We start from the raw sequence: 12,193 nt of genomic DNA, 5'->3' as shown, positions 1-12,193 counted from the left end.
GAAGCATATAAACAATTAATTAATCTGTGATTGGAATTACCATCCGTCCCAATCATTAGAGCTTTGAATTACAGAGGTTAAGGGCATATTTAACGTGTTACCAACCGCACGATTCCGTAATCCAAAATATTAAAATACTTTTTAACGAGTTGCAAGTTCTCGGGTAAGGGCTTAGGACAGATTAATTAATGTTATTGCGATTAGAGATTGACCGCGAGAGGGCCTAACGAAGTATTAAGTACAATATTTCAATTGTTAAGCACGCGAGTTATCAGATTAAAAGAAGTTAATAACAAAAGAGATGAGACTAGGATTTGTCTGCGCGCGGAATGCGCAGCGCTAATAAGTTAATTTAAGTATAAATAAATAGATTGGGCGTCTAGGTACGTAATAAAGAAGTGAGATAAGAGGTTTTAAAAAATAACATGCTTGCGCATGAGCCGGAGTTAAACATGGCTGAGTGGAAAGCGATGCGTGTGACTGCTGTTCTAGGTGCATTTAAATGTAGGTAAACAACCTTGCTATGCAAGTAATTAGGTTGGTTATCATTTACTTAGAGTGCGCGGTTACTACCTGCGCTTGAGGGAACGGTAAGTAATTCTATGGCAGAGCATAGTAACGAAATTACCGCAGTTAAATATAAGAGTACCCTAATATATTTTATAAAAAGTTAACCTGTCTGTTCGCGATCGAAGTATAATGATCTCTAAGCAGGGAACAGACGGTCGAAAATAGAGAGCACACGCATAATATATAAGAAATAAGAGATAACTGGTTTATTAACTCTGCGACCAGTTGATTTTTAGCAAGCACTCGAGTAGTATGATATGAATGTTGTGAGTTGTGATGGTGGTTTGTGTAGTTGTATGCCAGATGTGGTATTTCTTCGACACACAGTACCTAAATTTAACTCTCCGTATGTTACAGTGCTAAGAAAATTAAGTAGTAGGACACAAGAAATAATAAGTGTTGTGTATCTCCCAGTAATGATCGAATGTAAAATTTAATTAAGAGACCGCGTTGAAGTTAAGTTAATAGTAAAATTTGGAAAAAAAAATAAATGTCAGTGTGTTTACCGAGATAATGATAACTGATTTTGATGAAAGATCTAAATAGTGGTTCAGATATTTAAAAATATAGAATATCGTTGCTTTTCTATAAAATTGTAGGTATTTCAAATACGTTATTTAAAAATGATTTGAATCGTTAGAATTTCAAATTCAGTGGTTGGCAGTCACTAAATTTAAAATAACTGTTTCACTTGAAGCAGCGGTGAACAATATTAGTGAAAGTATAATTGGCGTCAGTTACGGTTTAAATTTAACTTGATGAAAATTAGTAGGTAGAATTTGAATTGAACCGTTAACGTATTTGAATTTAGTTATTGCAACAATATTTAGTTAACTTATAGGGTATAGATTGAAATTGTCGTTGAGATTTGAATTTTAAAACGTCGTCCGTTTCAACTGTGGCAAGTGACAGTTGAAATTCAAATAGGCCGTTGACGAGAAAGTGGTCAAGGTCGCGCAGAGTATTTGAATTTAAAGATAACGGTAAAGCAGTTTAAAATTAGTGTTATTAAAAGAAAAAAAAAACTATTAAATGAACCACTTAAGGGATCTCCGTAACTGAAACACTGGTTATGCCTATTATTCGCCTCTTACGAATTCCTAGACGGGGAATGGCGTTATTCTAAGCCCCGACCACCATACAGGGGCGAGAAAAACAGGTACTTACTGCGAGATACACAGAACACACAAGATACACAATAAATTTTTGCACAATCACTGCAATTCTAGGCAAGAAAAAACGTAACAATCAGAACCTTTCAAAAAAAAACCCACGGGCGCCACTGTCAAGGGCAGACCTCTTGAGGGGAGGTTTGACCTTAAAGGAGGCCTAGTAAGTTATTCTTTGAGTAAAACAATAAGACTTTTTAATAATTTTTTAATTAAAAATTAACACAAAAAATAACAGGCCTAGTTTGACAAAATTTAAAGTAAAAGTATTACGAGAATCTCAGGTAGTAAGTTCAAGCGATTTTATTGAGATCGGTTCTGATTATTCGGTCTATCTGGCCTACACTTCCCTGGAGTCGGAGAGAAGAACCCGGAGCGAAGAGGGCTGGCCACAGCAGGGGGCCTGGTCCAGCTGAGTGGTCGTCGGTGCCGAGGTCAAAAGGGGCCTTAGGGCGGCAGGACGAGCAGCCTGGACAAGTGCTCCACGCCGGAACGATCAGGGTCTTGGACGAGCCAGGAAGGATGTGCAGTACTCCGGAAGTTAAGGCCGTCAGGGCTTAGTGTCAGGTTAGGGCGTAAAGGAGCCACCTGAGCCGTGAGAGCTGTAGCCGAACGGAGCTTTGAAAGTTGTAGCCGTGCAGAGCGGAGAAAGCTGTAGTCGTACGGAGCTTGTAAGCCGTACGAAGGTTTGTAAGCCGTACAAAGGTGAAGTAAGTTGAAGCCGTACGGAGGTGCCCAAGTCTGGGCGTATGGAGCTTTCGAGAGAGCTGTTTAGTGTAGTGTGAGCTGTTGAATGTGTTTTTACAGCTGTGCTTCAGCTTTTAAGGGCGAGAATATTACAGTTAGAATTCCCCCGTCACAGCTGATTGACAGCACCCCCTTGGCCGACAAAAAACGGTCAAGGGTGAGTTGATTATAGATATATTTAGTTGTACAAACTCGTGTAGTAAATGAGTGTAAAAAAATGCCTACTTTTTAAAAATAATAAGTAAATATAAATAAATATTAAATACATATTATTACGTAAATAAATAAGTCAAGAGAAAACTACGGTGGCGACCTCTAGAGTTCGTCCGTCATTCTGCTCAGAGATCCCTAATTGAGGAAAGCGCCATCTAGCTTACACTGAGCTAACTACGATGTCAGCGATCGCCTGTGTGCATCGTGACACCACTCAGTGTGGTCTCGTCAGTAACGAGACCGGAGACTGCGAGGCCATCCTTAGTAGGATAAGGGAGGCTGTCGATGCAAGAGGATGGGTGAAGGTGGAGAGAGTCCGTAAGGCAAGGACCGTAAGGTTTTATGGTTTTGGCACAAAACAAGAACGGGACAAGTAAAACCGACTAAGTAGGAGAACGGCCGACCTCGTCGTCCGAGGACATTCGAAACAAGATCCGCTTTTGGTTCGAAGAATGTCCTCACCATAAACTCGGATGAGATGTTTGGGGGCTCTTCGGAACCAGACCAGGAGCTGTTCCGTGGCCTCGGCGCGGAGGACGACCGTATCGAAGTTCGATTTAGGAAGAAGCTGAGGAATCCTCATTTGAATCACGTGGTGATCGGCACCTCCCCAGTGATATGGCGTAAGGCGATAGACCTGGGGAGTTTGCACATTGACTGCAAGCGGGTAAGAGTTGAAGACCAGACGCCGCTGGTTCAGTGCACGCGCTGCCTTGGCTACGGGCATGGCAGACGCTTCTGTAAGGAGCCGGCGGATGTCTGCAGCTACTGTGGGGGTCCCCATCTAAAGAGCGGAATGTGCGGATGGCTGTCAGGAGTGCAACGAGATGCAGGAACTGCGTTAGACAGGGACTTGAAGATGCCGAGCACAACGTGTTCAACGAGGACTGTCCCGTTAGGAAGAAGTGGGATTTACTGGCACGGTCGGCCGTAGCATACTGCTAAGGGCAGCCAGGCAAACCATCAGTACGGCTTTATACAGGCGAACCTCAAAGAAAGAAGCTTGCAACCGAGGAGCTTTTAATCGAAGCCGATAAGCGCAGGATAACGGCCGCGCTACTTCAGGAGCCCTATTTAGGAGGGGCTAGGGTCATGAGGAACTAACGGGGCGTGCGCGTCTTCCAGGGCGCTACAAGAGACGGAAGCGTCAACAAAGCGCAATTTGCTTTGACTCCACAGTTGACGTCATCCAGTACCCCAAAACTCACCACCAACACATCACGGTGGTAGGTCTCCGGACTAGCGCCTGGGAGGTCGCGCTCGTCTCCTACTACTTCGAGCCGATCAGCCCATAGAACCCTACATAGAGCATCTGAGGTGGATTGAGAAGAAGCTCGGAACGGGAGGCTTATCTTTGAGGGATGCCAACGCAAAGAGCCCTTGGTGGGCAGTACTACGGTAGACCATTAGGGGGGACAGTTTTTCGGGACTCTAGAAGAGCTTGCCTCAATGTGCTCAATTAACGGGAAAACTCCAACTTCGACACAATCAGGGGAGGGAAGCGTTACAGCAGCCACGTGGATGTTACAGGCGTGCTCCACAAAACCTGCTGAATCTGGTGGACGACTGGAAGGTTGAAGAAGGGCTAACAAGCTCCGAACACAACGGCATAACCTTTAAACTTTCATTGAAACCAAGTAGAGGCACTACAATAAACAGACCACAAAGAATATTCAACACAAAGAAAGCAAATTGGGCTGAATTTCATGAGAAATTCAGCCAATTTACAAACAGAACAAAAATTGACCATAGAAGAAATAGCCAAAATTTAAAAACACCAACGAATTAGATAGAGCAATAGTAAAATACACAGAAATAATAGACAAAACTTGAGCATAACGATCCCCAAGAAAAAGACCAAGGAAAAATTTCTATGCCTGTGGTCCGAGAGGTTTAGCGGAGATGAAGAAGGAGGTCGCCACCAGACGACGCAGAATAAAATGGGCAGCGCCAGTACGACGTGCGAAAGTTGTCGAGGAGTACCTCCAGCACGAAGAGCGTATGAGGCCGAGGCGGCTAAAGCTCAGATAGACTCCTGGAAGGAATTTTGTCAGAGCAGGACAGGGAAGGGTGTGGAGGGGATCTTACCGGTCATCGGTAGAACGAAGCGAAGGGAGGAGGACTCACCCCTGGAGCGAGACGGGAAGGTGTGGATGCGAAGGGCTCCGTGGATTGTTGCGGAAAACGCTCTACCCGGAAGTCCTACAGAGAAACGACACCCCCCTGTGCAAGATTGCACACCTTTTTGCAGTAGTTTAGTTTTTAATACATTTTTAATTTGTCTATGGATTTTTGAGATGTGACTTTGATTATACTTTTGTTCCAACGGAAAACCAGTGCCTATTCTTTTAATCCAAAATATTGGTCCATCTACCGGTAAAAATATGAATACGCGTTCCAAAAGTGCAAAAGTAAATGTGCCCAATATGGGAGATGGTGTGACATCCGTGGCAGGGCAACAGGAGTCTTCCTCGTCCGCGCAGCCAAGCGCGGACCCGCCCTTTCGGCATCAGGAGTCTTCCTCGTCCGTGCAGCGAAGCGCGGACCCGCCCCTACACGCCGCACAGTCGGCACCTTCCCGCACGTCAAGTGGCGCTACCTCACGCTCTACCATAGTGGCGCGGCAGCTGGAGGCTCAAGCCCTGCACGCACGCCGACTAGCGGACATAGAAAATGAACGCGAGCGCCTGGAGGCAGAGCGCCAGGCGGCGGCGGCAGAGCGCCAGGCGGCTGAGGCAGAGCGAGAGCGGCATGTTGCCGAACTTGAGCTGAAAGCTAGTCTCGCTGCCATAGAGGCGGGCGCTAGCCAGCGCGGCGGTAGCCGCGGCACGCGTAGTCGTGCTAGTGTACAGGATTGGGTAAATAATGTGATTCCTAATCCTACCGAACAACATTTACTTAGTGCCAACCCGCCTTTCAGATTCGATGACACCGTGGTCCAGTGCGCGACACAGGGACCGAGAGCACCGCGCGGCCTGGGTGCCGCGGCATGTGATCGCTCTCCCCAACAGTATCGTCCTGAAGACGGAGGAGTGACGCGCTTAGTTAATTCGTTGGAGAAGTTAATAAATAAAGTTAATTCTCCCGTCACGAAGACGGATTTGCCCACTTTCGACGGCAAGTCTTATTTAGATTGGTTAGCTCTAAAACGAGCTTACGAAAATACAGCTCAAGGTTTGTCGGCAAGTGACAATTTAACGAGGCTGTCATGCGCTCTGCGTGGAGCGGCGCGCGAGGCCGTGGCGGGGCTGCTGGCGGCGGCGCGCGCGCCCGCGGCGGTGCTGGCCGCGCTCGACGCGCGCTTCGGCCGCCCCGAGCTCGTCGTCATGCACGAGGTGGCGGCGGTGCGCGCACTGCCTAAGGTGAACTACGACGGCAAAGATCTCGCTATTTTTGCGAGCCGGGTACGCAACTGCGTAGAAGTTATCCGCCTGCTAAATCAGCCGGATTATTTATGTTCACCCGAGCTATTTCAAGCATTGTGGAGCAAGCTGCCTTTACTGCTGCGTCCACGTTGGTTGGATTATGCCCATTCTTGTGTTGATTGCGTTTCGAAAATAGAAATGTTCGCAGATTTCCTGTCGCGTGAAGTCGATCTGCAGTATAGGTTTGGGGGCGTGATGGATTATACGTCGCCCGGCGCCGCTCGGCAGACCGCATACAGAGACAGGGTAAATATTGTTGCTGAAAATAATTCGAATAGCATTCCATCACCAATAAACACGATTGATAATTCCGAAAATATTTGTTCGCTATGTAAACAAACTCACGAATTATCTAATTGCAGTAAATTTGTCAAAATGACAGTAAATGATAGGTGGCAGTTTATCAAAAATAATAAATTATGCCCCAGATGTTTCCGAAAAGGTTTTCACAAATTCAAACCTTCTTGCACTAAAAAAGTATGTAGCGTAGATGGTTGTGGCATGCGTCATCACGTATTATTGCATGGGTCAAAACTTGAGCGCGCGGTCGCCGCGCACGTCGACGTGGAAGACGACGATGACGACGACGAGCCCGCGCCATCGATCTCCAACGCGCCCGCGGCCTGCAGCGCGCCCACGGCGCTCGCACCGGCATCGCCGTCCGACGACTCGGACCACGAAATATTGACGCATGCAACTTCATCGTCACCTAAAGAGTCTTCCGTTCGCCCGCTATTAAAAATAGTTGCCGTGACCGTGTCAGGACCTTCTGGTAGTGTCAACACATACGCATTATTAGATGACGGCTCCACAGGGACCTTTATAGACTCTGACCTTTCTGCTAGGATTGGTGCTACGGGACCGGAAAAACTAATTCATTTAGATTGTGTAGGTGGTCTAGGAAAAGATGTTAACGTACAATACGTCAATTTCAATATAAAGGGTCGCCACTCGACTGAAACACACTGCATCAAAAAGGCGAGATCTTTTAGTGGTTTAGGTGCTGCTCGTCAGTCTGCACATCACGAGAGCGTGCGCAAGTATCCGTACCTCGCCGACATAGCTGACAATTTTTGTTATGAGGACGTTAAACCAATGGTGATTATAGGTATTGATAACTGGCATTTATCTTTTGCCATAGCTACGCGCAAGGGAACCAAGACACAACCCGTTGCTATTCTGACTGCTTTGGGCTGGGTTTTGTTTGGTTTCGGTTGCAGCAAGACTAGACAAGTTGACGTTGTCAACCACACCACACTGAACGAGCCTGAAGTAGAAAATGATCGTTTTATTTTAGAAAACCTCATTAGGGAACAATTTAAACTCGACTCAATTGGTATCTCCAAAAATGAAGCCCGCAGCGCTGACGATGAGCGCGCCACACAGGTTCTCGAGCGCACGGCGCATCGCCTAGCGGGAGGCCGTTTCGAAGTAGGCTTGTTGTGGAAAGCTGACAATCTGGATATACCCGACAGTTACAAGTTGGCTAAATCTAGATTTCTCAGCTTAGAAAAAAAAATGCTTAAAGACTCGTGCTATGCTGAACGTTACCGTCGTAACATACATGACATGTTGTCAAAGGGGTACGCTGAACCTTGCTTGTCAAGTCCCGAGTTAGAGCGTCCCCTTTGGTACCTGTCGCATTTTGGTGTAATAAACCCAAATAAACCAAATAAATTGCGAACAGTACATGACGCGGCCGCCAAGTCTCACGGCGTGTCATTAAACTCCTTGTTATTGACCGGCCCGGATCTGCTCCAACCCCTGCTGGGTATTCTGATGCGGTTCCGAGAGGGTAAAATAGCATTAAATGCAGATATTAGGGAAATGTTTCCCCAAATTAAAATTATCGAAAGAGACAGGGACGCGCAAAGATTTCTGTGGCGTGACACCCCAAATGAACCGATCAGAACATTCCGCATGTCGTCCATGATTTTTGGCGCTGCGTCCAGCCCGTTTACTGCCATTTACGTAAAAAATAAAAATGCACTGGAATGGCAGGAAACTTATCCGGATGCAGCTCGAGCAATTGTCTATGACCATTATATGGACGACTGCATAACTAGCCTTGATGATGTCTGCGATGCCGCCAAGCTGGCGGCTGATATATACACCATCCATTCTCGTGCTGGTTTTGAGATGCGTGGCTGGACGTCTAACGATCCTTTAGCGCTTTCGTTGTTGCCAAAAGAATCCTTACTAGAGGCAACTACGATCAAAGATGTCGACATAGATCTAGGTCGCCTGGCCACCCCCGTTCGTACATTGGGCCTCATCTGGCAACCCGCTCACGACGTAATTGGTTTTAACACGGGTGTAAAAAAAGAGGCGGGCTTGCCAGATAAGTTCACAAAGCGAGAGGTGCTGGTGCACGTGATGCGGATTTATGATCCACTCGGGATCCTTGCACCGATCGTTGTTCGCGGACGAATAATGTTTCAAGACGCTTGGCGCAAGGGTTTGGACTGGGACCAAGAGCTCCCTCAAGGCGACTGCGCGGCTTGGAAGTTATGGTACCAAGATCTAATCTCCATATCGAGCTTACGTATTCCACGGCGCTATAACTTGAGTGATCTCGAGGTAGTGAATTGCGAACTCCATCTATTCTCAGATGCGAGTGAGTCTGCATTTGCAGCTGTCGCTTACTGGCGTTTTAATTACGAGAATGGTGACGTTAGACTCTCTCTCATCTGTAGCAAAGTAAGAGTTTCACCACTTAAACCTGTTTCAATTCCTCGTTTGGAGTTACAAGGAGCTCTAATGGCTGCACGTCTCGCAACGTCTATATGCGAAGCCCACCGATTGAAGCCTTTGAGACGCATTTTCTGGTGTGATTCAATGACTACTCTGGGTTGGCTTCGTAGTGATGCGCGCACTCTCAAACCATTCGTATCACATAGAATTGGTGAGATACTAGAACTCACGAACGTTGACGAGTGGCGTTGGATTCCAACTGACTTAAACGTAGCAGATGATGCTACACGTGTTAAACGCTCTGTACTTTCTTCAAAATGTCGTTGGATTGCAGGACCTGATTTCCTTCTTTCTTCAGACTGGCCCGCTGAGCCCCGTATCGACATCAGCGGACTAGGTCGTGAAGAGTATAAACCTAGTGCTCTTGTTCATCTTATCACTGAATCCGATCTGCCCATACCAGTCTCCGCAAATCCAAATCGTTTCAGCTCTTGGATGAGAATGGTGCGAGCAACGGCAAAAGCGCATCAATTCATTTCATTATTGCGTATGCGTAGTCTGCGAAGACGAGACCCTCATTTTAATTTGCCTCGTCTTGAAGGAAATTTATGCACTTTCCAACCGGCTTGCACATCCTCTCCTAGTACCCATATTATTCCTAATTTGGCAACAAAATTATCCGCGGACGATTTACGTCTAGCTGAATCCCACATCTTACGGCAGAGTCAGCTCGATTCGTTTAAAGAAGACTTCCTGCGTATCAAGAACCGAGAGCCTTTGCCTCGAAGCAGTCGCCTTTTTAAGTTGTCACCTTTCGTCGATGAAAGCGACCAGCTTCGAATGTCCAGTCGCATAGTCGCAACAACGGCCGTCACAGAGGAATTGAAGCGCCCGTTAATTTTAGACGGAAAACATCAAGCTGTTCGGCTACTTATAGCCAGATATCATGAAAAGGCTGCTCATGCAAACAAGGCGTTAGTGATTAACGAGTTGCATCAGAGATTCTGGATAATAGGCCTCAGAAATGCTGTTCGGTCAGTGGCCCTTAACTGTCAGCTGTGTAAACTACGGCGCTCCAGAACATTTCAACCACCGATGGGAGACCTGCCAGAGGCTCGCTTAGCTCACCATCAAAGGCCATTTTCTTACGTTGGCCTCGATTACTTTGGCCCCGTTCATGTCACTGTTGGCCGACGACAAGAGAAGCGTTACGTTGCTCTATTTACATGTCTCGTCATTCGTGCTATTCATCTCGAGGTGGTTCACAGCTTAACGACCGACGCGGCCATAATGTGTCTCCGTCGCTTTGCAGCTCGAAGAGGAACGCCAACAGAAATCTGGTCCGACAACGGAACCGCCTTTGTCGGAACTCGCAGAGAATTGCAAGCTCTCTACGGTGATTCTGTTGAAGATTATGCTGCCAATGAGTCGGTGAATTGGCGTTTTATTCCCCCTGCAGCACCTTTTATGGGCGGGGCGTGGGAGCGGCTGATCCGTAGTGTTAAGAATGCGCTAGAAGTAACGCTCCGAGAACGAGCCCCCTCAGATGAAGTTTTGTCAACCCTTTTGACAGAAGCTGAAGCTTTGGTAAATTCGCGGCCACTAACTCATGTTTCACTGGACTCCGATGCCGAAGAAGCTCTAACGCCAGCGCATTTCATTCTTGGAGCATCCTCTGGGCGCCCTATTCCCGCTGCTCTCAACGAATTGGATCTCCTCAGCAGGAGCAGGTGGCGAAGAGCTGTCAGGCTAGCCGATCATTTTTGGCAACGCTGGGTGAAAGAATATCTGCCCTCCTTATCATCAAGAGTAGGAGGCGGCTCTCCACCCATTATTGCGGAGGGTGACGTTGTTATTATCTGCGATTCCAACCTACCCCGAGGTTCGTGGCCCAAAGGTCGCGTTACCCGGCTGTACCCTGGACGAGATGGGGTAGTTCGGGTGGCCGACGTCACCACTGCTGCCGGCACCTTTCGCAGACCCCTAAAAAAGTTAGCCAAGATCTTCATCTCTTAAAAAAGGGGAGAATGTGCAAGATTGCACACCTTTTTGCAGTAGTTTAGTTTTTAATACATTTTTAATTTGTCTATGGATTTTTGATATGTGACTTTGATTATACTTTTGTTCCAACGGAAAACCAGTGCCTATTCTTTTAATCCAAATAATTAGTCAGCAGACCGGGGAGGCCGAAGTGGTGACGTGGGTGAGCATGATGGTACATGCGAGCCACCGTTCACCATGACGGAGCTCATGTATGCCACAGAGTCCTTCAACCCCAAAAAGGCCCCAGGAGGGGATGGCCTCACAGCTGATATCTGTTCCCACGCCATAAAATCCAACCCTGACCTGTTTCTATCAATTATAAACAAGTGCCAGGAGTTAAGTCACTTCCCAGGAGCCTGGAAGGAAGCGGTTGTCGTCATCTTAAGAAAGCCGGGCAAGGAGGACTATACCCACCCGAAGTCATATAGACCGATCGGCTTACTCCCCATGCTCGGAAAAATCTATGAGAAGATGACGATGGCCCGCCTTAAACACCACTTAATTCCAAGATTGAGGCACACGCCAGTTCGGGTTTATGCCACAGAGAAGCACCGAGGACTCCCTCTATATCCTAATGCAACATATTAAGAGCAAACTTAACGAAAAAGAAAATAGTTACACTTATCTCACTTGATATAGAGGGAGCCTTCGACAGCGCCTGGTGGCCGGCTATTAGGACCCGTCTGGCCGAGGAGAAGTGCCCGATTACTGAGGAAGGTCGTCGATAGGCTACCTCTGTGACCGCAAAGTCAAGGTACGCTTTGCCGGTGAAAGAGTGCCAACAAGACCACGACCAAAGGTGCGTCCAGGGATCAATAGGCGGGCCAGTCCTCTGGAACCTTATACTGGGACCGTTGTTGAGGACCTTGGGGGATTCGGGTGCCTACTGCCAGCGCCTTTGCAGATGACGTGGGTGATCGTGTGCGATGGAGAGAAGGCCACAGAGATCGAAAGAGAAGCTAACGCGATTCTCGAGCTTGTTCGGGCGTGGGGGGTTGACAACAAATTGAAATTTGCGCCACACAAGACCATGGCCATGGTTATAACCAAAAAAGCTGAAATACGACACCCCACGCCTGACCATGGCGGGCGCGATAAAGATGGTCAACGAGATCAAGATCCTTGGCGTTACGATCGACGCAGGACTGACCTTCAACGCGCACGTAGCCAATGTCTGTAGAAAGGCAATAAACATACATAAACAACTCGCGAAGGCAGCAAAAAACGAGCTGGGGACTCCACCCGGAGGTAATCCGTGTAATATATGTGGCTACTGTGGCCTATTATTTTGTACGCCGCCAGTGTTGTGGCGCCTGCGCGTCAGTAAACTGT

General features: G+C 47.4%; 2 protein-coding genes across 2 annotated transcripts; both read left to right on the top strand.

Annotated features, from left to right (window-relative positions):
* Positions 1-5,125: 5,125 nt before the first annotated feature.
* Positions 5,126-6,370, top strand: LOC141445039 (uncharacterized; the record flags this gene model as incomplete). Its single annotated transcript, XM_074110814.1, is given in 1 exon segment — positions 5,126-6,370. A coding segment is annotated over 1 exon segment (1,245 nt), but the record flags the coding sequence as incomplete, so codon positions are not given.
* Positions 6,371-6,625: 255 nt separating this feature from the next.
* On the top strand, positions 6,626-9,159 carry LOC141445038 (uncharacterized). Its single transcript, XM_074110813.1, has 2 exons — positions 6,626-8,637; positions 9,153-9,159. Exons 1-2 carry the CDS (start codon positions 6,626-6,628, stop codon positions 9,157-9,159), a joined length of 2,019 nt encoding a protein of 672 aa, XP_073966914.1.
* The last annotated feature ends 3,034 nt before the right edge of the window (positions 9,160-12,193 follow it).

The sequence above is a fragment of the Choristoneura fumiferana genome, unplaced genomic scaffold (assembly GCF_025370935.1).
Source record: "Choristoneura fumiferana unplaced genomic scaffold, NRCan_CFum_1 Sck3bRy_162;HRSCAF=351_pilon, whole genome shotgun sequence".
NCBI classification, from domain to species: Eukaryota; Metazoa; Arthropoda; class Insecta; order Lepidoptera; family Tortricidae; genus Choristoneura; species Choristoneura fumiferana.
The sequence above is the reverse complement of the archived record's forward strand: the minus strand, read 5'-3'. Positions and strand labels throughout refer to the sequence as shown.